This window comes from Strix aluco, chromosome 23 (assembly GCF_031877795.1).
Source record: "Strix aluco isolate bStrAlu1 chromosome 23, bStrAlu1.hap1, whole genome shotgun sequence".
NCBI classification, from domain to species: Eukaryota; Metazoa; Chordata; class Aves; order Strigiformes; family Strigidae; genus Strix; species Strix aluco.
In genome coordinates, this window is record NC_133953.1 from 8140230 (window position 1) to 8167612 (window position 27383).

The 27383-nt window shown below is 42.7% G+C and overlaps 1 protein-coding gene across 2 annotated transcripts in view; it reads left to right on the forward strand.

Annotated features, from left to right (window-relative positions):
- Positions 1-27341, forward strand: part of PKNOX2 (PBX/knotted 1 homeobox 2) — an 89172-nt gene extending 61831 nt beyond the window's left edge. For both annotated transcript variants that reach the window (XM_074848925.1, XM_074848926.1), the window contains exons 5-13: positions 4706-4845; positions 9593-9764; positions 12993-13181; positions 19240-19372; positions 19463-19560; positions 21203-21322; positions 23061-23137; positions 23548-23726; positions 24583-27341. In XM_074848925.1, the coding sequence (XP_074705026.1) occupies positions 4706-4845; positions 9593-9764; positions 12993-13181; positions 19240-19372; positions 19463-19560; positions 21203-21322; positions 23061-23137; positions 23548-23726; positions 24583-24830 (1356 nt within the window). In that variant the 3' untranslated portion in view covers positions 24831-27341. The remainder of the gene's footprint in view (positions 1-4705; positions 4846-9592; positions 9765-12992; positions 13182-19239; positions 19373-19462; positions 19561-21202; positions 21323-23060; positions 23138-23547; positions 23727-24582) is intronic.
- Positions 27342-27383: the final 42 nt, after the last annotated feature.

Here is a 27383-nt window from a genome sequence, read left to right on the forward strand (position 1 = left end):
ATGGGGGTTGAGGTTGAATTTCAGAGACGGTCCTGCTCTCCGCAGCCCATCCCAGGATTTTTTGGGGGGCAAATCCACATCACGTTTCCACTTTCCTGGCTACAGTAACCAAACGGGGATGATCCCGATTGAGCGCTGAACAGGCTCTGTGTTCAAAGCAGCATTTTTTTGGGGTCCATATGGGAAATTTTTAGTTTTTCCCCCATTTGCTGCATATCTCGGCTGCAGAAGCAGAAAAACCTCCCCTCCTGGGGAAAAAAAAAAAAAATCAAGCCTGTTCTCTGCAAGCTAAAATAAATAAATCGAGTTTTACACCCCCCATGAAGCCACCCGGGTCTCCTTTCCGCTCGTCTCCTTCGGTGGGAAAAGGTCACTTCTCACAAACGACACCTCGGTGGGGTTTTTATGGCTCCTCCAACTTCTGTGTCATCATTTGCTCGCTTCGCTGCTCTGCTCTGAGAAGGGTTTTTTTTCCCAATTTTTTTTTTTTCTTCCCGCGTCGAAACACGTCGCCTTTTTTGCTTACGCAGCAGGGAGTCGCGACGCCGTTTTAGTCCTAATGGGCAATTTAAGGGACTTTTAAAATAGCCGAGATTTTCCACAGCATCCTACGGAGATGTGCCCCCTACCTTCCCCATCCCTGTCCCTTATCTGCCCCCTGTTTTAATATGTTGAATTTTGGGGACCCTCAGGAGCATCATTGCCCAAATCCCTCCTTTTCTCCCCTGTTGAGGGGTCGCTCAAGCATTTTCCTTCAGTTTAGTGGGTTTGGAGGAAAAGCTGCAGCCAAGAGTTGCTTTTTTTGACTCAACACTGTGACTGCTGTAAGGTTTTCACCTGAAAATTTGGGATTTCTAAGGTTTGGAAGAGCAAATTGCACAAATTTGCTCTCCCCAAAGACAGGGAAGAGATGGGGAGGGTTGGTGATAAATTAAAAAAATCAATTATTAGAGCTACAACCAGCTCCTCATGGGAACCTTTTTGGGGAGAAAAGTGCTAAAAAGGGGTTTGGGGGAGCTTTGCATTAATATTTTACTGCAGAGGCTGTGCAAGCGATTACCCTCACTGTCAGAGATGTGCAAAAATGAAGCAGAAATGATGGGAAAAGCTGCCTTTTGGAGGAAAAAGAAGTGCTTTAATAATCACCTGGTTCTGCTAAAGGGATGTAATATCGTTTATACCGCGTGTGCTCGTGCTGGCCGAGCAACTCTACTTGCTGAAAATTAAAGAGTCTGCATAAAAATCTACATAAAAATTATATTTTCTGTAGTAAATTAAAAGAAATAGCCAGGGGAAAGTCTTCAGTCATTTCATTGTCAAAATTATCAAGAAGAGGTTGTTTTAAAAATAGGCATTTTTGGCAGCGAAAGCAATGAAAGCAGCTTTGACCCCCCCAAAGTGCTCTTGAGGTGGTTCTATCTGGGACAAAAAAAAAAAAAAGAAAATTATGCAAATATAATTTTTTTTAAAATTCTAAAAATATTTTTTTAGAAGTTGCAGATTAAAAATTGGGTGCAGATGTTGATTTTTCAGTAGGATCAATGAAACCTCCCCAACTCCTGGTGTCCTCAGCACGTTTTTGGGCTCAGAACCACTGTTTTCAGCATGTGTGACGGTGGTAGAAAAATTTCACTGTGAAATGCCAAGGAATAGGGTAAATATGGCTGATTTAGGAGATTTTCTTGCCCTGAAGACCTTGACTCTCTAGAGTTGACGCATTTGGCCGTAGTCTTCAAAAAGACCTAAACCAAGAAGAATTACCAAGTTTAAACCTGCGGGAAGCCCCCACGTTGCCTGATGAGCAGCTGCTAACTCCAGCAAAGGATTTTCTTCCTAAAGAAGTGAAAAAAAAAAGAAATATAAAAAGGAATATAACGGAAGTGATGCGCATCGTCGAGCAACTGGCACCTTGGAAATCTCTGCTTTACCAGGGAGTCTTGCAAAAACATGGGGATTTTTTTATTTTCCACATTTTTAAACTTTTAAAAATATTTCTAAACCTTTTTTACGTATTTTAAACGTATTTTTAACATATTTGTTACATTTTAAAATATGCTTACATCTTTTTGCATAATTATTTCATATATTTTTAACCTTTTTTTGCATTTATTTTACTCTTTTTTTACATAATCTTTTTGTACTTTTTTTTTAATTTTACTTTTTTTTTTTTTCCTCCTGCAACTATTTTTGGCCATTTTCTGGAAAAAAAAGTAATCCCCTCCTGCCTTTTTTTTTCAATGCCTACAACTTTCATACCCAAATCCAGCCCCTTTTCCCCCATATTTCCCCGTTTTCCCACTGCCAAGATGCTCACGCTTCCGAGCCAGAAACCTGCTGCCTTTTTCCTCCTTTCCCATCCCCACCTGCTCCCCATAAAGCCATTTTTGGCTGCATTTTTGCCTTTCTCCCTGCCCAGCATCCCCACTGGGCTGCAAATACTCACATCTGAGCATCCTCTTGCCTCTTTTTCCACCGATTTGGGATTATTTTTATTTATTTTTTATTATTTTCTTTAGTCCAAGGTGAGGTAATGGCTCCGAAACAGCCGCAGAGGAGTCTTTTTTTTTGGGTAATAGCCCAATTAGTTGCAGACTTGGCTGGAAAGAGCCAACTTGGCAGGATTTCGGGGCAGGATGCAAAAAGGGCTTCGGTGTCCTGGTAAATGAGTGTGATGAGGGGAAAAAAATAAGGAAAAAAAGGGGGGAAAATGAGCTATTTTGCTCCAGAAAAAGTCATTTTTCAAGGAAGATAATAAGGAGAAAAAAGGGGAAAAAGAGAAAGAGGTTGGGGAGATGCTCAATGGCGTGGCTGGAGCATCCCAAAATCCTCTTGCATTTTGGTTTTAGATAGAAAATGGGGAAAAAAGGAGAAATCCAAACTGCTGGGATAGGAAAGGGAAGTGAACCCCAAATTTTCACTAATTTATTTAGCACTGGGGAAGGGGAGAGGGATGGAAATCAAACCTGCTTCTGGGTTGGGAGAGTTAGAAATTAAATAGCACCGGGTGAATTTACAGGTGCCAGAGCCAAACTTTGGAGTTATGAACAATAAAGGAGATTAAAAAAAAAAAAAAAAAAAAGCGCTGTATCGGCAGCAAAAGGTCAGGCAGGAGATATTAAAGTCAAACATTTTAAAAGCAAAAGGTGTCGCAGTTTTGGCCCAGCTCAGGTTTATGCAGCTTTTAAGGGAGGCGAGAAGCTTTTTTTCATGGCAAGAAGCTGAGTACAAGTGTGGGTTTGGCTGGAGAAGACTGTGGGCACACACATGTATACACAGAGGTATTTTATATATATGTGTGTGTGTGTGTGTGTGTGTGTGTACATATATATATATAAACAGTTTATTTATATATAAATAATCACAGAGATAAATACAGAAATCTATTAGACAAATAAATATATATATTTTAATTCTATACAAATAAACACAGAAATAAATATAGAAGTATACTAGACAAATAAATTATATATAGTTATTTTATTTATATGTAACTAAACACAGAAGTTAATATATAAGTATATTAGACAAACAAATAAAATATATATATAATATTTAGCAAGAGGCAGAGCCTTCCTTTTGCTACCCAGCTCAAGGGAGTATTGAAGATTTACTGGTGAAACCAAGCAAATGCTGATTTTTTGCAGCATTTCAACACCAAAGCAGGCAAAACACCCACTTTACGTTAATTTTCCACCGAGATTTTGAGCTAAAACCACCAGATTTGAGGGGTTGCTGATGCATTTGAACCCAAATTGATTAAAATTCTCCCTGAATTACTATTTTTTTATGGAATCTTGTGGAGATAGGGATGCGTCGTGCTGCGTACGTTGTACCTGCAGCCCAGCAGTAAATAATTCAGATTTCTTTCATGCAGTTGTTAATTTTCAGTGGAAACTGCCCCTCAATACCTGCAATCCTGTACATGTTGGGGTGGCAGTTTTGGGGGTGACACTGGAAGGACGTGCAGTTACTTGCACGCGCACTGGCATGCGTGCATCTCACATCTTAAATACATATATTTAACTAAAATAATTGCAATTTTTAAAAAAGCAAAGTCTCCGTTAGCAGGATGATTTATCCCATAGCAGACATAATTTTCCCTGTACATGTCCAGCCCTGGTGTGTTTTGATTCCCACCGCACTGGGGCTAAAGGTGGGTGATTTGGGCACGGGCAAAAAAAAACCACTTGACTTTTTTTTTTTTTGGCTGGCTTCTCGCAGCGCAAAAATGACTCATTCTTGGGCTTGGCAAGTTGGAAGAGGCTCACGTAATTTTGGAAGAAAGTTTAAAATGCCTGTGTGTCTAGACAATAATACCTGCTTTGAAAAAACTCTTGGCAAGCAGCAGCGTTGCAGCTGATTTAATCTGGGACTTCTGCAAAGCATCCCTTAATAAATTACCCCCCGCCTTTGCTTTGCTGCTGGTGCAATAAGGATGTTGGGGTTTTGTCCTGTATTTTTCCTAAATAAAAAGTGGAAAAAGTGGGAAAAACATAAACCTGCTGTTTCCAGGATTAGTTGGAATGCAAGTAGAGTTTTACCTCCCCCAAACCCATCCTGCTCAGACCGCCATCACGGGGCTGCCTCCTCCTAAATTATAAATTCAGAAGGCTGCAAAAAGTGGAAAAGTGCCACAAACCCCATTTTTGGTTTTCTTTTTTTTTTTTTTTTTCCCTCTCCTTTATTTTCTTTTCCCCCCTCCCAGATGACGGCCACAGCCCAGCAGCCCACCAAGGCACAGCCCGTGCATCTCGCCACGCCGGCGGCGGCCGCCAACGCACCGGTACCCACCGCGGCCGGCGACCCCCAGGCGCAGCTGGAGGCCGACAAGCGAGCCGTCTACAGGTGATGCGAGCTAATATCAGCGTGCATTCATTAATGAATGCATTCATTAATGCATTATTTCATTAGCACGTTAGTTATTGCAATGCATTATTGACGCATTGAATCGGCGCTGCAGTAATTAATGCATTGGTTAATGCATCGATTCGGTGATGCGTTCATTATCATAATGCATTATTAATCCGCTATTCTAATGCATTAATTAACACACAGGAATGGGGGGATTAGCAATTAGCTCCCTTTCAGCAATAATAACTATTGATGATAATGCATGGTGGTGGAGCTCCTTCATGGGCCTTGTTTTGCAGCACCTCCCCCCTCCAAGATATTCACTCCCCCAAAAAACCCAAACTGACCTTTTTTTTTTTTTTTTTTTGGCAAAACCATGCGATTTTGGTCTGAAAAAGCACCCAGAAGGAGTAAAATCATGCATTAACCTGAAATATGCACTTCGTGCATCTGTACAGGGTGCGGGCAGCAACGGGCACAGGATGGATGAGTCCCTCCAGTCCCCTTTTTTTTGTCAATTTGAAGATTATAATATATAATATTGTAATATGTGCAGTAATGTTATAGTATAATTGCAATAAGTAACAGTATAATTATGTAAATAGTATAATTATATAAGCAATATGTAATTATTTAAGTGATATGTAATTATTTACAATATTATAATGTATACAGTAATGATGTAACAATAATGTATAATATTATAATATGATTAGGATTAAGGTTTAAGGTTACAGATTAACCCCCCCCCGTTAACAGCCAGGGCCGCAGGGGGTTGTGAACCAAAAAATTGCCGCTCGGAAGTGAAGGAATTAAAATATTTTGACTCCAAATATTCAAATACGGTGAGTCCAAAAGGTCTGGAAAGGCGGATGAAGGTGTGGAATAAAGCCACCGTTTTCCCAGGAAAATGCAAAGGATTATTCGCAGTGGGTCTCAAGATTTTTTCCAGTGATGGAAATCATTTTCTCAAGGCAAAAGAGGTCATTCAAGAAAACAACCCACCTTGTCTTTGCACTTCTGTGAGGATTTTTACAGCATTTGTGAGATAAGGAAAACCAAAAAAACCCACGCTTTAAAAACAACCTTAATTTGAAGGCCAAAAAAATGCCAGAAATACCTTTTTGGAGGTATTTCCCACACAGAAAAGTAGGGAAAAAATTATCGGCTGGTCCCACGCGTGGACTCGGTTGCCCAAACCTGGATGCTTGTTTTTGGGTACCAGCCAAAACTACCCCCAAGTATATTTTTAATCTCTAAAAACACACCTAACGAGCCTTTCCTTGCTGCATGCAAAACCTGAATATTCACCTCTACCACACTTCATATGAATTGTGTGCATGTCGTTAGCTGTCAAATGCACACAGGGGGTGTTTTAGCCCTCCCAGGGCCATACCCTCCACCCAGATTAGTGGATTTTTGTTAATTTTCGATAATTGCACCAAGGCAGAAGGCATCAGCTGTGAGCGTCGGTCGATCAACCTGGAGGGAAATCGCCGGGAAAATGCAATGGGAAATATAAAAAACGCTGGACAAGTCACCCCACCGGGGTTTATGCTCTAGCGGGAGGTTTATCACCCATAAAAAAACAGAAAAAAAGGAAAAAAATTAATCCTCCCCCCTCTCCGCTTGGCACGGGAGCATCTTCGCAGGGACTGGTCCAGCAGCATCACTTCTCCGCTGGGATTTTTTTTCCCAACTAAATTATTTTCTTGACTTCATGCAACAGCAGGGCTGGGACCTCCCGACAGATTTTGGCCCAGTAAAGATGATGCTCCCGTGGGAACTGATGCTTAAGCCACCCCAGCATCACAAACGGGGTTTTTCCAAGTGGGAAACGGCTGAATTTCTTCGCATTAATTTTTTTTTTTTTTTTTGGGGGGGAGGGGGAAAGGGGTATATTGGAGCTGGGTTAAAAAAAAAATTCATGTTGTGATGTGCCCACAGTGCCGCCAGTTCTTGGGCAGAGCCCTGCTGAAGGTGCAAAATTAGGCCATTAGAGGAATTAATTTCTCTTTATTAGCCTGTGTCGAATCCTTTTTATTAGTGGCTGCAAACGACTGTTCTCCAGCAAGAAAATGTCAGGTCCAGTTCAGCCCTTTTATTTGGAGGATTCCCTGAAAAAAAAAAAAAAAAAAGGGTTGTTTTTTTTTTTTTTTTTGCAAAACCGTATTCAGCAAAAGCAGATTTTTCCACCCTAAAACTCTTCCTTATGCCATGGGAGTGATTTTCTGCCTCTATAACACTTGTGATGGGGAAATCCTCCTGTTTCCCCACACATCCTCCTTTTCACCCCGCAAATATCGCAGCGGGGACGGGATCCTGCTCGCAATTTCCATCCCACAACCTCCGCCTGCACACCCACCCTGGTGGCCATTCCCTTCCCCTGCTTGTCGTGGCCACAAGAAGGCTGGAAATAGAGAAAACTGCATATTTTTTACATGCAAAAGGGGAAAAAAATTGCAACAACAATTCAGCATATGGCTTGTGATGGGAACCCAAATTTCACTGCTCCTCCACACTGCACTTGGTTACAGGCCTTGGTGCTCTCCCTTCACCAGGCCCTGGGGGTTTTGCTCCTACCCTGTTCTGTTTTATTTTATTTTATTTTATTTTATTTTATTTTATTTTATTTTATTTTATTTTATTTTATTTTATTTTACTTTAGTTTATGTTGGTTTACGTTGATTTATGTTGGTTTATGTTATTTTATTTTATTTTTTTTTATTTTGGTTTGGATTTTCTTATTTTACTTTAATTTGTATTTATTTTTAGTTTTTATTTTATTTTTGTTTAGTTAGTTTGATTGGATTTTATTTTTATTTTATTTTATTTTATTTTATTTTATTTTATTTTATTTTATTTTATTTTACTTTACTTTAGTTTATGTTGGTTTACGTTGATTTATGTTGGTTTATGTTATTTTATTTTATTTTTTTTAATTTTGGTTTGGATTTTCTTATTTTACTTTAATTTGTATTTATTTTTAGTTTTTATTTTATTTTTGTTTAGTTTGATTGGATTTTATTTTTATTTTATTTTATTTTATTTTATTTTATTTTATTTTATTTTATTTTATTTTATTTTATTTTATTTTATTTTATTTTATTTTATTTTATTCTATTTTATTTTACTTTATTTTACTTTATTTTATTTTATTTTACTTTATTTTACTTTATTTTATTTTATTTCCAACTGAAAAGCAAACCACCACCCCCTCAGCCACACGCCTCCCCCTCCTCCTCCCTGCCAGTGCTCCGAGACATTCATGGGGGGTCAATAGCAGCACTGCCTCAATTATTAATCCTGCAGAGTGTGGGGTGATGCCAGCAACGGTCTTAATAACCCCTTGGTCAATGCAACCCCTCAAAGCAAATGGGCTACAAATGGCTCAGGGGCTGCAGTCTGCATCCTCCCCCCCCAAAACCAACCCATCCTTGGTGTAATTCTGTGCCTCTGCTCCTAACTGAAGGAGCAGCTCTGGAAATGGCAGCGGGTACCTGCCGCTGAGACGCCGGTTCATAAGTCCCAATAATTCAGCCTGCCGCCTGGAATTTGCCTTTCATATCCCTTGGCTAAGCCCCGGCGGGGCTGCCAAAATTATGAAATTATTTCCCCCCCCTCCCCGTTCTCCGCTCCAGCCTCGGCGAATCTTGCATTAAACTGGGATCAGGACAGATTAAACTATAATATGCTGTGGTATTAGCAGCTGCAAATGAAGACTTAGCCGAGGGGTTTAACCCCTTCGCTTGACTCCAGCTTGGAAAAGGCTGGCAGGAAGTGATTCATAATCATCTTTTGGACCATCTTTTGGAGGTAAAATGGTGGAGCAGATCCCATAGCGCTGGGATAACTGGGGTGATGTGGGAGACCATCCCTGGAGCAGCATTTTGCATTTCTCCCCTGAAAGACTCCATAAATGCATTTTTTTTTTTTTAAATTTGCGCAGCTGGAGAGGCTCATTGAGGGTTGCGCTAACCCCTGGTCTTCACCCCCTTCTCCATGTGCTTTGGTGTTGTACGTATATTGCATCTATTTAGCATCTTCATTAAAGCAAATTGTGGATTTGCAAGAATCACAACCCTGTTTTCTAATCATCAGAGGAATTGTGGATTTGCAAGAAGAATTGCAAATCTTTGTTTTCTAAGAGTCATCACGAGGTAAGAAAGAAATGGGATTTGACCCATCTTCATGGACGGACATGAATATGCTTGACAGAGGTGCAAAGAGACGTCTTGGTGGAGGAGCAACCCATAACAAGGTTGGTCCAGAGGATGCTGCAGGCATGTAGAAATACCAAGTCATCCCCATCTGGTGTCTCCAACCAAGAGAGACATTTTGGGGTAAAATATTACCATCAATGAGTGGGTGCTGATATTGATTCCCAAAATGCAAAGCCACCAGGACAGCAGATGGCTCCAAGACAACCACCCTGAAGCCAAACCTTTTTGCCCATGGCAAAACATTTTGGAAATGCCGGCTTTGGTGCAGTGACGGAAAGCACCAAGACGTTGGGAGAAGTCATTACCTGGGGAAGAAGATGCTGAATTTTGCAATTTTTAAGCTTTTATTGTTGTTGTTGAAGATCTAGAGGGAGCACTTCCATCACTGGCTTGGGGAGTGAGGTTTGCACCACCAGGGTTTTGCAAGCTGGGAGGGAATGGATGGATGGTGTGGGGTTAAAATGGACACGGGACCTAAAACAACGGAGCGTTATGGGGGTCTCCTTTGTCCTCTGCAGGCACCCGTTGTTCCCGCTGCTGACTCTGCTCTTTGAGAAGTGTGAGCAGGCGACACAGGGCTCCGAGTGCATCACCTCGGCCAGCTTTGACGTCGACATTGAGAACTTCGTCCACCAGCAGGAGCAGGAGCACAAGCCCTTCTTCAGTGATGACCCTGAGCTGGACAACCTGGTAGAGGCAACTGGGGCTTGGCAGATGGTTTTTTTTGGGGGGGGAGGAGATAGGGGGTGAGGAACAAATTATGAAGACCTACTGCCTTGGGCAACATCTTTGGGCTCCGTTTGTAGTGTTGGCCATCTTGGCAATGTTCTCCATAGACCTTGTGAGACCTTCTTCAGGACCTTTTCTGAGACCTTTTCCATAAGATACCCTGTGAGAAGAAATCCCTGCCCAATTTTTGGCTGTTTTCCCACACAAATGCCATGGGGTCAACACATTTCCTGGAAACAGTCAAGATTGGTGGCTGGTTTGTGCCCCAAAACTTGCAGTCTCTGCAGGAATTACTGCTCTCTGGTGCAACATGCAATAACGTTTGAGTTCTTGTCTGGCACCATCTTGTTTCAAGGGTGACGGCCAGCTCTTGTCCTAGAAACAAGGCAAAATAAGTGCTTTTTCCAAAAAGGGTGATACATATCAATGGTTTGGGACACTGTGGACCATTTTTGGTGGCTTCCCTGTCATAGCAACCCAAATTTCCTACCGTACCCATTGCTGCTGGAAGGTGCCTCGGAAGACTTCGCATGGGATGGAGCTTTTCTCTTGTGGGGACCTCTGGAAACATCTCCAAATCCTATTATTTTATCCAGGGAGCCTCCACATGTGGTCTCCGTGGCCACCCTCCCAGCACTCTGCAAGCAAATTTTTAAGGTCAGAAGAGGCAATTTTGCCCACCTCTGCTGATGCAAAGCAAAACACCTTCCCCAGGGGTTGGCATGTCCCCTGGGACATGTAGCAGAGGGATTTCCATCCCAGAAAAGAAGAAAAATCAGACAATTCATAGGCAGCTTTTTCCAAATATTACAGATATCGAGGAGGTGATTTTGTCCAGTGACCTGTCATGAAGGGAAGAAGAATGAGCAATTATCATCCAAGTGCAAAAACTACCACTTTCCTTAAAAAAAAAAAAGCAAGAAACAGTTTCAAGATGGATTAAAATCCTGCATCCTTTGTGCCCGATTTCAGCGCGTGGAGGAGAGTTTTGCGACATCACTAAATCAAGAGTGGCTTAACAGGCTGTGGAATGCCCTCCAAAAAAATTGCAGGCCATGCAAAGCCCCGTTTACAGATTTCTAAACCCATTTCACAATGTCTTATAGCCAAGAACAGAAATGGCTCTGGGATGAGCAACCAAAAAAATCCCAATATTTTGGATTATTTCAGTTTTGGGACTGAACATGCATCAAATGTTGAGGTGCACCCAAAAAACCCCCATCAGGTTAAATTACAGACGAATGGGTGCAATGATCGAGCAAGAGGGAGATGGAGCCAGCTGAAGCTAAAATATCTAAAATTTTGGGGAAGGAAAACCTACTTCTACACATATCAAGGTGAAACATCTCCCGCGAATGGTCAGTGCAGCCAAGGTGTCCACAGAGGCTATTTTCACTGGTTTTTTTTGTTGGTTTCTTAAAAACCCCCACACCAGTCATCTTTTTTGGGCATGTTTTGGAGCAACTCTTGCTGCTGAGGTGAAATCTGGTCGTGGGCAGTTACATTGATCCCATGTATGACCTTGCAGCACTGGATATGTTCATATTTATGCTCCTATTCATATATATATATGTATGTATTTTTGCCCTGTTTCTAGGACATATGTCTATGTATATATTCTATCCAATGCCCAGAACTTCGCCAAAAGCCATCCAAATCACTCAGTGTGGTTGGCCTCCATCAAGACAGAGGAGATGGTTAATGTGAAGCTGAAGAAGGACCATTCCTGTTGGTGGGAAGCACCAGCTGGAGGGAATTTTGGACGAAAAAGCCTTGCAGTGCTCAAACTCAACATTTCAACCTGTTCCTGAGCTGACGCTTCTTCCCTATTTGCATTGTCCTTTTTTTTTTTTTTTTGGTGATTTTTTTGGGTGCTTTTTTTCTTTTAATGCCACCAATTCGCCGGAAATCGGCGATGGCAAAGCAGGGATGAAAAGGCCAGCGGCATTAGCTATCATTAGAATAAGAGTCATGTATTCCTCACCGCCGAGATGCACATAATTAGAAATTAGAAAAAGGTCAGATCTCACCATTATCAACTCAATCAGCTGCCGAGTGCCACACAGTCAATTAATTCAGCATCTGTATTTTTTACAACCCCGCGCACGTACGCCGTCGGACTGTAACTCTTTATCCGGACAGATATACGACGCAGCGGAGCAGGGACATAAAATGAGACCCTAAGCAAATGAGCTGAGATAATTGAGAGATTTATTTTTTATACATATATGTGTCAGGTCTTCTTGCCTTTGCCCTTGAATATTGACTTTCATGGCCATTGAGCCCTGGGAGGATGCAGAGAGCCGGGGCGCAACGCCTCCACCTTGCGCTTTGCCTGTGCCAACTGCAAAGGAGGAAGAAAAAAGGACAAGAAAAGCAAAAAAGGGCAAAAGAAAAAAAGATTTTTCCAGCCACAACCCACCATCCCTGTTGTTTGCCAATCAAAAATTCGCTTTCTCTGTCGTGGAGCCGCCACCTGTTTCGCCCTGGATTTTTCGGGATGTTTCCCAACCATGGCGACTTGTAGTTTGTAAAGATGACCACTAAAATTTGCAAGTTAAAAACACCCTTTGAAATGCAAAGACGCTTTGTTACATAAAACCGGATTTATTGCCCCGGAGTGAATAGCTGAAATTTTATATATTATGCAAGATTTCAAACAGCGGCTGTAAAACTTAAGGTTTCAGCTCGGCAAGAGGAATGTTTTATGTGTAAATTTTTTAACGTTTATGGGGTACGTTTTAATGAGGCCCAGGCTTTGCACCGGCAACAGCTTATGGCGGAGTTGCAGCCCCATAATCTTGTTAGAAGTGGCCTCCAGAGAATAACCAAACACTTTTCAACATCCAGGGCTTTGGCTTGGACTTTTTTTGGGCACGGGGAGCAATTCTCTTGAAGCCAATGGTAAATTTTGTGAATTTTTGCCTCTTGGGATTTCAGAGGTATGATTGATGGGGAGGGAGAAGAAACACAGAGGTGCAGAGGCATGGGCTCTGGGGTGGGTTTTGGGCAAGAATGTTGATTTTTTTTGCTTTTTTTTGTGTGTTGAGAAAGGAAATGCATTTAATTCTACTGTAGGGATCAGTTCCCTGTTAGATTTTGGGTGAGGATATTGATTTGTTTTTTTTTTTTTCGATGCGTTGAGGAAAAAAAATTATTTTAACTTTGCCACTGTGTGCTCTTACGTAGATGGTGAAGGCAATCCAGGTGCTGCGCATCCACCTCCTGGAGCTGGAGAAGGTCAACGAGTTGTGCAAGGACTTCTGCAACCGCTACATCACCTGCCTCAAAACCAAGATGCACAGCGACAACCTACTCAGGAATGACCTGGGGGGGCCCTACTCCCCCAACCCCTCCTCCATCAGCCTCCACCCCCAGGTAACACCTTAAAAATCACCTGTAATCACCATCGTTGCACAGTGGCCAGCAAGCAAGTGGGGCCAAGGTTTGAAGGTTGCTCTACAACTCTTGCGGCCTCCTGGAAATTCATCAAAACCCATCCCCAGTTGAGGAAAATAATTTTAAAAAAAACCCATATCTTGCTCACATGGTGCAATAAATGATGCTGTGGTGATGGTTTTCTTTTTTTAAAATTTTTTTTTCATGACCCTTTTTTGTCACGGGCTTGGCAGAACTGCAACACCCATGTTTGTGTCTCTGCAAAAGGTCTTTCTTGAGGACTTCTCCTAAACTCTTACGTTGCAGCAACGAAATGTAGGGGGAAGGAACTGCAGAAGCCATGCAAGCGCATGGGAAAATGGACAAGAAATTTGCATTTTTTTCATTAAAAATATTATTTGTTGGTGGGAGGGACAGAAACACCATGATTTTCTCCACTACTTGTCTCTCCTCGTTCTTGTCTACATTTCAAGGCAGCTCAACAGATTTTTTGGTCTCAGATAACCTGTTTTGGCTTCCCTGCTCCTTTTTTTTCCCCAGCACATCTTGCAGTTCTCCCCCAGCATGATCAACATGCCCACCTTGACTTTTTTTTTGCGTATTTTGGGTTTTAGCTGGGAGAAGGAAACATTTAGTGTCTCAAGCACAGTGGGAAAGTACAAGGAGATGCCCAGGAATTGCAGAAATATGAACTGAAATGGCCAAAGCAAGCTGCACCTTGGTGGCTTTTGGAGCAAAATAAGGGATTGTAACTTAATATTTGGAAAAAAAGTTGCCCATGGGTTGGAGTTTTATGTGCATTTGCAGTGCAGGGAATAAACATTGGCTGGTTGCATCCCAAAAACTTCCTTGATGCAATATTGTGTGTCCTTTGGGGATTTCTCTCTCAGATTTTTTGGGGGTCAAAATGAAATTTGGGTTTGCACAATCCCACCAGAAATAACTGCAGCCAACCCAAAATAACCCCGGCAGCTCTTGGGGTTCTCCCCAGAAAGAGGCAGGTGGTGTGGGGCTTTTTAGGGCATTTTTAGGGTGTTGGAAAGGGAAAAAAATGTCATTTTAGCAGTTCGGCTCCAAGTGCTGCAGACTTTGAAGCCCCAAACATGATGCTTGCAGCCCAGCACAGGGAGGGAAGAGCCCCCCGAAAAGTTTTATTTCTTATTTGGGTTTCCTGAAAGCACCAAACCACTTAATCATTGATCTAAAAAAACCCATCCTCTCTCTATTTTCTAATAATCTCTAGAAATGGACTTATTATCCCTTCGCTGCTTTATGGTAGCATTCCTTATGATCAAAATTAGCAAGACACTTGCATAAAAGAGAACAATAATTGCTCAACGAGCATCTCGTTTGTAATTTATTAGTTTCTATTATTGTGTGTCGCTATGGCAACAGCTCGCATCCCGGGTGATGAGAGAGATGTTAGATATGAGCCGACGAAGCTCCCGGTCCCAGCAAATGGAGATGCACGTTTTTTATCAGTAATTTTCATGAAAATAATAAGTGAGGGAGTTAATGAGATGGAAAGCCGTCCTGTGGCTATTGTGATTTTTTTTTCCTCTTTTCCTTTTTTTTTTTTTTTTTAAGTGTTGATCTAATTAGAATGCATCGGTCAGGAAAAGTAATGAGGATTTAGTGCCTCACAAAGAGGTGGGGATCGTATCAGAAAATTAGCACAAGTCTTTGGAAAATAATCAGGCCCATGGAGAGGTACCAAGCGCCTCTGATTCCTGCAAACTCGGAGCTGCTGACATTTCCCTTCCGGGAAAGACTTGAAAGTTGAGAAATTCAAGTGAGGATTTGGAGGCAGTTGCTAAATAGACGGGAACGCACCCAGGAAAGACCCAACCGGAGGGGAAACACTCGCTCAACGATGAAGGGATTTTCAGCAAGCAATGGGAGCCGAAATATTCACGATGATAGACCAGAAGGAGCCACCATCTCATCTGGTCATTGGATGAGGATGACAAACCAGTGATGATACAACAGCAAATTTTTTTTAATTATCCAGCTAAGCAATGTCAAGTGCCTGAGTGCTTCGGCTCATTGAGTATACTTGAGTTTGCATAGATAAGGCTTAAAAAAAAGGGTGGAAATACTCTATATCAACCAGTTGAGTTTTAAGGGCTGGGGATGCTCCAGAGAGCTGAAGAATCAGAGGACTGGTGTTTAAAAAATGTCAAGCAGGATGATTTCGCTAACTATCATGCAATTAATCTCATGCTGACAGCAAGTAAAACAGCTAAGGGGCCACTAGGATTTTAAAAAAAATATATATAAATAATGGAAATGTGTTTGGTATCAGTGAATGAGGTTTCTCAGAAAATAGGTTTTCCCAGGGTGTGGGAGGGGCATCGATCATTTTGTGAGAAGATATACCAGGTTGGTCATGAAAGCAAAATATTTCCAATTTTTGCAAAGTTTTTTACCACGGGACAACCTGCTAAAAAAAATACAGTTACACAATAACAAGGATGTCAACCAAAACTGAGAAAACAACATACGGAGCTGTCAAAATGTCGTCACGGGAGAATCGTGGTTGGATTTCCCTGGTGTATCCAAAGAGGATGGTCCTTGGCTCGGTGTTATTTGTGCTTTCTAAGATGAAAAATGCAAGAATTTCTGGAAATGCAAAAATACTTGGAGGTGATGGAAAGATGAGAGAGCACCCAAATAGGTGTTTTGACTGTTGCTGAAATCTTCTCATGTCACCAAATCTAGAGATGACTCCTGGCATTGGCCAAGTTTGGGTGAAAAGTTGGGTTTTTTCCCTGAACCTTCATTACCTTATGGACATTTTTCTACCCTGTTTTCTTCATCGCTTTCTCATTTTGTGTTTCGCTTTGTTTTGTGGAGGAGTTTTAGTCTCTTCGGCCTGCAAGTCCACCAATCAACTCCCCTTCTTCCATTTTTCTTGGTTGTTTTCCACTTGGCTTCATCCCTCTCCCTTGAGTCCTCACTGGACCCTGATTTTTAACTCCCTCCCTTCATCGAAGTGGTCCTCACTGCTCTCCAGTTGACTTTGCTTGGAAGAAAAAACCCACTGCAAAACCAGTCACATTGGGAACCACAGCACTGCCAGGAACATTTAAATTGGATTAAATCTTGCATTCTTCAGCTCTTGTTTTGAGTGAGAATTCAGCAGATTGCCAGACTGGGACAGTGTTTAAACTATGCACGAGCCTGGTTTTCTGTTATTTCAAGCCAACTTTTTTCTCATCTCCATCCATCCACAAAGGAGCATTATGAATCTTCTTCCATGAGTTTGAGTTTGGCCAGCTCTTTCTCGACAAACTCATGAGTTTCTTTTTTCTCCAACTAACCCCAATTTTCCGCATCTTTACCTGAGCACAAATAAATTTCACGAAGTTAGAACGAGACAGAAATTTTTACACTTGTGTACCACCCAAAAATAAATTGCTGTATCGTAGAGCAACAGGGGAAGGACATTGGCTCAAGTAGCACTGAATTTTAGCACTTATTTATACTTGGGCTCTTGCTCTTTGACACAGAAAGGGATTTTTTTTGTGCAATGCAATACATACCAAGTCTTCTTCTTCATTAAAGTGACTTTTAATTGGAGAAATCATGTTTTGCCATAGAGCAGCGGGAGGTCAGTGCCAAGAGGTGGATCTGCAGAGACACCTAGTGATGCATTTTTTACACTCAAGTTTCAAAATTGCCAGAAACATTTCAACTTCTTTGAGTCCTAAAATATTTTCTACTGCAGCAAAATCACAATTGTAATGTAATTTGGCTTGGCATTTGCCATCCAAAGCAACTAGGATGCAAAATGTATTTTTTAAATCTTGGAGATATCTATATTTATTTTAAGGCAGAGTTTCCACTTCATTGGGTACCTTGGTTTCACAGTGCCATTGCAGAAACACCATGAATTTATTTCATTTCTAATAATTACCAATATTCTGCCTTTTTGGACACCACTGAGCTGGTGTTTTGGGACAGTTTTCCTTTACACCACCAAAAAAAAAATGCAATTTTTGTCATCATAAAATGCTGTTGAAAATGGCTTTGACCACTAGATCTGGAAACAGCAGTTTCTTGTTCCCATTTGTCGATATCCCAAAGTATTTCTTACCAATACACTTCAAAAAATGGTCTTCTGGATGCCCTCCTTTTGGAGGAATTACAGAAAAACAAGTCAGGAGAGGAAAGCTGGAAGTCTTCAGGCTGGTCCAAATCTCTGGTTACCCCTGGCCATACCTGATTGCTTTTTGAGGTTCTCCAAGGACCACGTTTGATTTTACATGAATCTTTCCAACATGTTTGTTAGCCAGATGCTTAGCAAAGCCAAGACTAAGTGCATGCAGAAGTGACTGGGTGTTGCTTTCTTAACGCTGAGAAATCCTAATTTTTCGTACAGAAAACCATATCCCCCAAGAGGCTGGAGATGGGGAAGGGATATTAAAAAAAAGTACAAGTATTTTACAGTCATACTTGCCTTTTTAAAATTAATTTAGCTCTGAAAAGGAATGTCTGGGAGGCGAAGCAAAAATTCACAGCAATTGCAGCAAAATTTCCAGATAAATAATAATCAGATCATCAATGGAGAGGACAAAAATTACACGTGGCAGAGGCGTTGGTTGCAACGTTTTGGGCTTGGCATCGTGGGAGGGGAAAATGCAGCAAGAGATTTTAATAGCAAAAGCATGCAGGGAAATCAGAGTTTATTCAGACTCATTGCACAGGCAAATGGGTGGTGACTGATGGGGAAAAAGCTGATAGAAGCAGGAATGTAATGGGGAAAAGAGAAGAAAAAGGACCAAAAATGACATTTTTTTCCCCCCAGCAACGGGAAATGCATTGATGTGGACACAGCAGTGCCCTAACTCCCGGTGGAATGATGCACCCACATCATGTCTGGATGTAAAATTAATTGATTTGTGCATTCAAATTACCATCTCTGTAGTTTTATTGCAAGGAAAAGAGGAGCTGCAGCTTCTTCTGACCTGACCGTATTGCGTGGTCCCCTTTTCCGGTGTTGTTCCATGTCCCTAGGCCAGAGAAATTCTTTTTTCTTAAATCAAGTAATAGGTCTCTTGAAGAAATGCATCAAAATGAAGGGAAATTGAGTAAGAAGGTGAAAAAAATCCCCTTTGTTGGCATTTCGTTCAACAATAGGGAACGAGCTGGACACCGGGGAAGTGATGCAGAATGGGAAAATGGTTGAAAAGGGGGAAAAATATTTTTGTTGCAAGAAATGAGTGCGGTGTTATTTCCGTTACAGCTGGGCTAATTAGAGATACAGTTATCTTGGGCTTATTTTGAAATTATAATTATATAAATATTATTTGCAGAAACCTGCCCATCTGGGAGGTTGCGGTACATCTCCCTGTATTCCCCCATATCCTCAATCACGGCACCCTTCCCTTCCCAAAATGCCACTTTATATACTCAAATAATCAGTCAGTTTGGACTTTTCCCAATTGCTGCTCATGTGTAGGAGCTACTCCAGAGCTGGGGCTGATAATAAGATTACAGCTTTTGGCCATGAAAATGCCCATTTTTGCAAGAAGTTATGTTAAAGCTGCAATGAATGATATCAAGTGGGGTTATGTTATTATTAATTTCATTATTTTACTATTATTCTGGCAAGGGGAAAGGGTGGTGTTTGCCCTGGCTTTTAGCAAAAGCTGCATCACCCAGTTCCAGTCAAAGCACCAAAAAAATAGAAATTTATAGAAAGAAGAAGAAGATTGAAGAAATTCCTTCTTGTCTATCATGCTCTTTTTTTTCTTTCCTTTTTCCTTACGGGAAAGAGTGGCTGCACAAAGAAGACCAGTTTGGGGAAGACACTAAGTGGCAGCTTTACAAAGTGTAAATCCTAATTTTTACTTTTTTTCTTCTTTGCAATTGCAACAAACTGAAAAATCCCTTTTTCTGCCGTTTTCCCTTTTGAACCAGCTACGGGGAAAAAAAAGGCAACGGGGTGAATTTGTTGGAGGAGGAAAATTAAAACCTTGCATGCTCCCACCGCGCGTTAAAATCCGTGTTTTTAATATTTTTTTCCCCACAGGAGATGCTGCAGAGCTCACCCGCGGCGCTGCCACCCACCTCCAACCCACCGCCGGGCATCGTGGTGCCGGCGGCCGCGCTACCGCCGGGCAACTTGGCCATGAGCGCCAGCAGCGGCTCACCCGCCGTGCCAGGTAGGGACCACAGTGGAGGCTGGTGGGGGGGGGGTGGTGGTGTAGAAATTTGGGGGTTTGGTACCCCCACAAGCCTTGTTTTTTCCATAGGTGGAGCCTTGTACCAGCCCGTGACAATGGTGACGTCACAGGGCCAAGTCCTCGCCCAAGCCATCGCCCCCGGTGCCCTGCAGATCCCCAATGCCCAGGTAAGACCTTCCCACCTCAAATGTCCATTTTTGCACTGCTTTGGCAAGAAAAAAACCCCAATTTCTCCATAAATTCAGCCCTTGGAGGATCCTACATTTTTAACTAGCAAGAAATGTTGATTAAATCCATCTGCCAGGTGCCTTTGGGTACCTCACAAATGATAGCAATGCTCATAGTATTGCTATGTTATATAACATTACAATATTTGAACATTATAATAATATTATATTTAATATATAATGTATAGTATATGATAGATACCTCTATATAATTTATATATATGTGTGTGGGTGTATATATATAATTGCTATAATGGGTCTGGGCTCACTGGCATTGCCTGGCCGATATGGCAATCACAGAGCTTATGGGAAAGGCTCATTTTTTTTCCTTGCTTTATGGATTTTGGGGTATTTTTTAGCTATTTGCTCTGGGTTTATCCCTTTTTTTTTTTGTCGTTGCAACTGGAGTCGCCCCGTGTGGCTGCATTCTTGTAATAAGGTGACAGTTTGGGGTAGAAATGGATTTATAAGAACAACTTGCTGTCCCTGTTGGCTGCATTGCCAGTGATCTATCCCAAACCCCTATTCCCCAGGAATTTGGGCAAAAAAACATTGGTTTCTGCTATGCTGCTTCCCAGGGGAAGATCAGCAAAAATCCCTCCATGCGATTTTTTTTCTGAAAATCCCCGATTTAGTTGCAGGAGCCTCTTAACATAAAAAAAAAAAAAAAAAAAAAAAGCATTTTGGGAATGGGTGGCACCTCCCTGGCAGGTTTTATTGCCTGTGCAGTGTTTTTCAAAATTTCTTTCTTTAATGTCTCTTCGTCGCGGGCTTAAATCTTGCAGCAAAACCCTCTGTGGTGGGGAAAACACGCGCGCAGGGAATATCAGGGCAGGGAGAGAGCCCTGGACAAGCACCTCCGGATGCTCTTCCCACGCCGCTGGCATGATTTATTCATCTGGAGCTCAGGGGAATCGCAGGGACCTGCTGGCCTGATGTTTAATTCATCCAGGAGAAGTGTTTTGATGAAGAGCTGGGGAAAAAAAAAAAAAAAAAAAAAAAGAAAAATCCCTTTTTAACTCAAGCGCTGAGATTTCAGTTCGGTTCCCACATCCTCATTAAAACTTCTCTTGCAGCAAGACGTTTATTTTTCCATTTTGGAGGGAAAAAAGGCAAATTTGCACTCGATGGGCATGTTTCTCCTTGTGGTAGGAATCAGCTGGGTGAGGAATGCAGGTTTGCACGGGGTTAATAAGTGGCAGGGTTTTAACCTCAGGTTTAGAAAGTTATCGTTTTGGGGTGTTTTGTTGTGTTTTTTAAGGTTTCTTCCTTAATTATACATAGAAAATGGTCGTGGCGTCAGCAACATGGTCCCCAACTGTGCCGGTGCCACAGCAGGGAGAGAAAGCCCATTGCCCTTTGCAAAATGTTGGCAAAAAAATGGAGTTATTAAATAGATAACCTGGGGCAAAATGTGGACTTAATGCAAATTTTGGGAGGAGAAAAGGGGTTTTGGATGCTTCCTGCAAGTGCCTGTTTTTTTGCACTCACCCCATGGCCATTTTGGGTTGGTTTTGCTTGGTTTTGGGGTTGTCCATCGCCATTTTCAGCCAATTCTCTCCCCATTCCTCTCCCCTGGCAGGTGAACCTGGATCTCACCTCCCTCCTCGATGGTGAGGACAAGAAGTCCAAGAACAAGCGGGGTGTCCTGCCCAAACATGCCACCAACATCATGCGCTCATGGCTCTTCCAGCATCTCATGGTGAGCACCGCAGCTGCCAAAACACCCTGCAAAGCTGGGAAAAAAAGCACAAAACCCCCCCAAAATGAACAAATCGAGATGGTGGTTTGTTTGAATTTGTATTCAGAGGCACGAAGTGGTTTTGGTTTTATTTTGGGAGTATTTTGGGGATGAGTGTTTTCACTGCAGGTGGCAAAAATACTCCCTTAATGCATGAAGAAGCAAACAAAACCAGAGGGGGCCTATGGAGGTTTTTTTTCCCAGTTAAGAGCTCCAAAATACCGTTTTCCACCAAGCCTGGGTGTGAGCTGCCCCACGGGTATGGTTGTGGCACATCAGCAATCAGTTGAAACACAGAATTACAAAATCACCCCATTTTCAGGGTTGAAAATGTAGGCAGATGGAGGGAGCTCAGAGGATGCAACTGTTGTGCCAGGAGATTGCTCTCCCACCAGCAGGGCTGGGAGAAGGGCAAAAAGCTAAAAAACCCCCAATTTTCCTGTATAATTTGGCCAAGAAATCACTCAGAAACTGCTTGCAGAGTTGCATGAGGGTCTCCAGGAAGTTGACAGGTAACAGCAAGACAAAAAATAGCAGCTCCAAGGAGCAACTTGGGGTAAAACATGACCCAGGACATGGAGCAGCAGCTGGTTAGGAACTTCCCAGCCTTTTTTTTTTTTTTTTTTTTTTTTAAATGGGAAATTTTGGATTTATTGCATTGAGGACAAAAGCATGACTGTGTTGGGCTGCCATCCCAATCTGTGTCGTGCATCTCCCAGGCTTTTGGAGGGCTGAACTGCGGATTTTCAAGCAGAAAAAGGATTTAGAAGACCAGAAACTGAGGAGCAATCTTCTGCCGGGTGCCAGGAGAACCCCATGGTTTGAGATTTCCAAAACTGGATTGAAAAAATAAAAGAAATTGTTCTACTGGATGGTTGGACATTTGCTCTCAGCTTGGTCAGAAGATGCTTGGGCTTCTCCATGGGATTCCTCCATCTGGCATCATAGATGATGTGGTTTTTAACCTAATAGCATTGATGCTCAACATTTTATTGGGTTTGGGAGTTCTGTAGCGCCAGCAGGAAGAAGGAATGATGGAAATAATACACCAAAACCAGGGATACTTTTGCCAAAAAAGAGCCATTTTTAACCACTCCGGCATCCCTGAGGGACAGGAGCCTCCTGCATGGACTTTGGGTGGTTTTGTCAAGGAAATCACACTATTTTGGGGGCAAACAGCTGGAAAACAAGTCACATGAATCAATACTGGTGCTGGCTTGCGGGGTTCAAAAAATGACGCATGGGGCTGGTTTGATAATTTCATTTTGGGAGTTGGAAAAAAGGATTTTAGCGTGGTTGGGAGGAGGTTGTTGAAGTTGAGTGCTGGTAGTCTCCCAGTGCAGATGTTTCGGGGCGTTTTATTGATGCCTCTGACAAGGAGTGTTGTGGGTGACAGCAGGTTTTGAAGCCCAAATCCCACCTTTACCAACAACCATTATCAGAAAATTGCTAAAACTAAAAAAAAAATTAGTATTTTCCTTCAAGGAAAAGCCTTTGGTGGAAAGCCTTGGAAAAGCCTTAAGGACACCAGGATGCCCTTGGATGCCACCCTTAAGCCTTGCGACTTGCAAATGCAAGAAGCCACCAAATTTGGGGTGGGAAAATGAAAAAAACAGGAGTTTTTAATTTTATTTATCACCCGGGGCTGCCATTTTGCACACAGGGATGTAATTTTGCTGCCCCATCTCTTCTTCTCTAGCACCCCTACCCCACAGAGGACGAGAAGAGGCAAATCGCCGCCCAAACCAACTTGACCCTCTTGCAAGTCAACAACTGGTGAGCTCATCGGTGGCCCATGCAGTCATCTTGCTGGCTTTAGACATATTTTCACGCTGTTTTGGTGCTATATAATGCCTGTTTTGGTGGTAACTTGGGAGGTTAGGGCCAATTTCTGGGAGACAGGCTCCAGTGTGTTTGACTGTGTACATTTGTGATGTCTCAGTGCCCTCTCCTGGCAAATCCAGTATGTAGCAGCCTCCAACTCAGCTGGAAAAAGGAATGCAATGGTGTAGCGTGACACAGACAAATAAAATAGGGTAAACCCCCCATCTTTTTGGACCATGCAGCCATTTTTGAAAGGGTTTTATATTGCAACTCGTTGAATTGTTATCACGTCTGTTGTTTTCACTCAAAATGGGTGTGAACATCTCTTATTTACTCAAATGGTTTCTCTTTTCCCTGGAAAGGTTCATAAATGCCCGACGGCGCATCCTGCAGCCAATGCTCGACGCCAGCAACCCAGACCCAGCCCCCAAAGCCAAGAAAATCAAATCTCAGCACCGGCCCACTCAGCGGTTCTGGCCCAACTCCATCGCCGCTGGGGTCCTGCAGCAGCAGGGCGGCAATTCGGGGACAAATCCTGATGGTAAGGACAACCCCTGACGGCCCCTGCCCTTCCTGGATGGAATGGCCATGCATTAAATTATGGCCTAATTGGTAATTAAGGATTTCTAGAACCTTTATCCCCCTGTGGGGAAAAACATGTTGAAGAGGTGGCCCATGCAAGAAGGTCCTTCCAGTTGGCCATCACAAGGGTGCTGGCAATGGGGCAGTGCCATCTCCTTGGCTTAGGAGACCCACTATGGGGCATCACTTGGGATATTTCCTGAGGTGCTGGGGATGGGGTGAAGGGGGAGATGGGGAGAGGAGACAAAATGACAAAAAGATGAAAAAATGAAGAGAAGATGAGAAGGTAGAAGACACAACATGGGGAGAGGCTGAAGAGAGAACAGATGATGAAAATGAAGAGGACAGCTCAGATGAGAAGACAGATAAGGACAAAATAGATGAAAAGAATAGAGAAGATGGAGATGAGAAGACAGATGAGACAAGATGGGCGGTGAGAAGATGAAGAGAGAACGGCTGTTGCAAATGAAGAGGAGTAGAGATGAAGATAAGGTGAAGAGAGCAGAAATGAGAATGGACTGGACAAGAACAGAGAAGATGAAGAGAAGGGAAGGTGAAAATTAAGAGAAGATGAAGACAATCTGCCCAACCAATTTGGGCATCGACTTGCTCAAAAATTAAGGTTTCTTGTTGTTTAATGAGGATATGTTAGCTAAAAAAATGAAGGGTTGGACCTTGGTTAGTGGCTGGGGCAGGTGGGACACCCTGCTCTGTCTAGGTACAGCTTTTTGCTTGGGTTATTCCTGGTTTATGCACTTTTTTGTCCTTTTTATATTAGCCAGGGAGTCCTTATTTCTGTATTTTTTTAATTTCAGGCTCGCTCAGCATGGACAACCTGCAACCCCTCTCATCAGCCACGGCCACCATGGCCATGCAGCAGGCCATGCTGGCGGCCCATGACGACTCCCTTGACGGCACTGAGGAAGAGGAGGACGACGAGGAGGACGAGGACGAGATGGAGGAAGAGGAAGAAGAAGAGGAAGAGCTGGAGGAAGAGCCTGGTGGTCTTCCGGCGGCACCCGGCGCCAACCTTGGCTTGGACCACAGTGACTCACTGGAATAGCTCCTCCTGCACCCTCCCCAAATCACTGACAGCACCGGAAACAAAATTCCCCCCAAAATGCCAAAAAAACCGGCAAGAACAAAAACAAAATTGGTGAGAAAAAAGCAAATTGGAGGCACTGGCGGATGCCCCGGCTGCCCACAGGAGCGCGGGGACCACCACATCGGCGTGTGGAAGTGAAGGACACATGTTTACAAGGCACATATTGTGGCCAGATTGTTTTTTTCAGGTTTTATTCTTATTTTTCCCTTTTTCCCTTCATTTTTGGTAAGAAAAAGCAGTTTTAGGGGAAGCTGTTTTCCCCACGTGATGCTTGGATGCTGTTGGACGACAGCGGGTTTTCACCGTGGGCCACCACGTCCATCACTTGGATTTCTTGGTGAAAAAAAAAAAAACAAAAAACAACCCCAGGACTGATATTTTTCGGGTTTTCCCCAAAAAAAGATGATTCATGGGCATAAATACCGGCACGCAGGGAAAATAAAAAAATCAGCAAGTGCAAGATCTGCTTCAGGTCGGATCTGAGAAGGGTTTGGTGCTCTTGACCCACCATATTGCCCAAACCTCCCTGTTTTGGCCCCGATGCTGTGGCTGTTTGGTGACTCCGGATGCAACTTTTTGGAAAAGAGAGGAAATTCCCCCAAATCCTTTAATTTATGTGCTAAAACCCCATCAAATCTGGAAAAAAATCACCCCATCCTCGTCCTTAAGGGCTGAGACTGGACGCAGAGTTGGGGCAAAGGCTGCCAGGAGTGAGACTTTCTCACAGCGTTTTGGCACTGAGTCGGGAAAAAAATGGGGAAAAAAATGGGTTTAAAAAATGCAGATTTTCACCCAAAATTGAATGGCAAGCCACAAGATTCACCCGGGTGGAAGGAAATTCAATATTGTTGCTGGAAAGATGGTTTCTCCCCAATATTGTCCACCTGTGTGGGAAAATGGTGGAGTTTTACCCCAAAGGAGCTATGGGGGAGGGCAGCTCTGAAAAAAACCCAAGGTATTTTGTTTTTTTTTTTTTTTTTTAAAAATGCTGTGAAAGGGCAAATTTTGCCTTAAAATGTGGCGTGGGGGGAATCGCAAAAGCAAACGTGGGTGATGTAGGGCCAAAACAATAAAGGAATTTTCTTCTGCAGGTTCCTCCTGTAAATGCAGGTTTCTGTAAGAAGGATTTTTTTTTTTGCGGCTTTTTGCCCGTTTTGTCCTTTTTTTGGCTCTTGAAGAGTTGAGAAAAAAAAACCCAAACAGCAGCCGGGGGAAAAAAAACCCACAAGTGATGCAATGGGCAGAAAAGCCTATTTTTCGATACTGATCTGGTGTGAATGTAATCTGTAATTTCATAAAGAATTCATTGTAATTTAGTATTAATTCATGGCCATTTATTATAAAGTGCTACGAGATGAGGTTTCTCAGCTGTATTTTATTGGCAGCTTCTTCCTGCGAGCAGAGAAGCCCCGAAATGGGTGAATAACCCCCCGAAATGGGCAAAATCAGCCCCAAAATGGGTCATTGACCCCAATCTGCAAATAGGTGCAAATAGGATTTATACTTCCAAAAGTGATGCTCATTCTCCAAAATTAAGTGATGTCCCCCCCAAAAATGAGCTGCAATGTGATTTGATCCCAAAATGAATGATGCTTCTTCCCCCCAAAATGAGTGATACAGCCCCAAAATGTTACACTGCCCCTGAAATGAGTGATGCTCGCCCCAAAATATTCTCCAAAAATGAGTGATGCTTGCCAAAAAGGAGTGACCCCCCCAAAATGGATGATGCTTCCCCAAAGCATCATGGTCCCCAAAACTGAAGGGTATCCCCAGAAAAGTAGTATTTCCCCAAAATGGACAATATTCCCCAAAATCAGGGAGGTTCTCCAAATATGAGCAATGGTCCCCAAAATTAAGTGTCTCTCCTCCAAAATGGTAATTTTTTGGCGTGGTGCTCCAAAAATGATTGATCTTCTCAAAACCGTGATGCTCCCCAAAATGTTTCTCCCAAATGAGCCATTCTCCCCCAAAATGATGCCCTCCCGAAGTAGCAGTTCTCCCGAAAATGAGCGACTCTCCCCAAAAGCAAGCAGTGCTCCCAAAAATGAGTAAATCTCCCCCAAATAAGTAACTTCTCCCTAAATGCCTGAATTTGCCCCCAAAATGGATTACATTCCCCAAAAATGAGCCCCAAATGAGAGAATGTACCCCAAAATGAGTGACAAACCCCAAAACAGAGCAATTCTCACCCAAATGGAAGCCCCCCCCCCCCCCAGCCATTCCCTAATGAGCCTCTGCTAATTAATGGGTTGATTTTCTGGAACAAAAAGGTGATTTTTGCACAATTTTTAGCAGAAAGTGGGGCAACGCAAAAGCTAAAAATGGGGAAAATCCCCTCAAAATGGAACTTACAGCTGCTTTTTGCCCCTCCGATCGCAGCGGCTGCCTGCGGCCCTGCAGCCGGCTGAGCACCCAGCAGCTCGTTAGCCAGAAATTTGCATATTTTATAAAATGCTGAATATTCATGAGCATCGCAGCAAAGTCCTTGTCGTTTTTTTCCGCCAAAAAAGT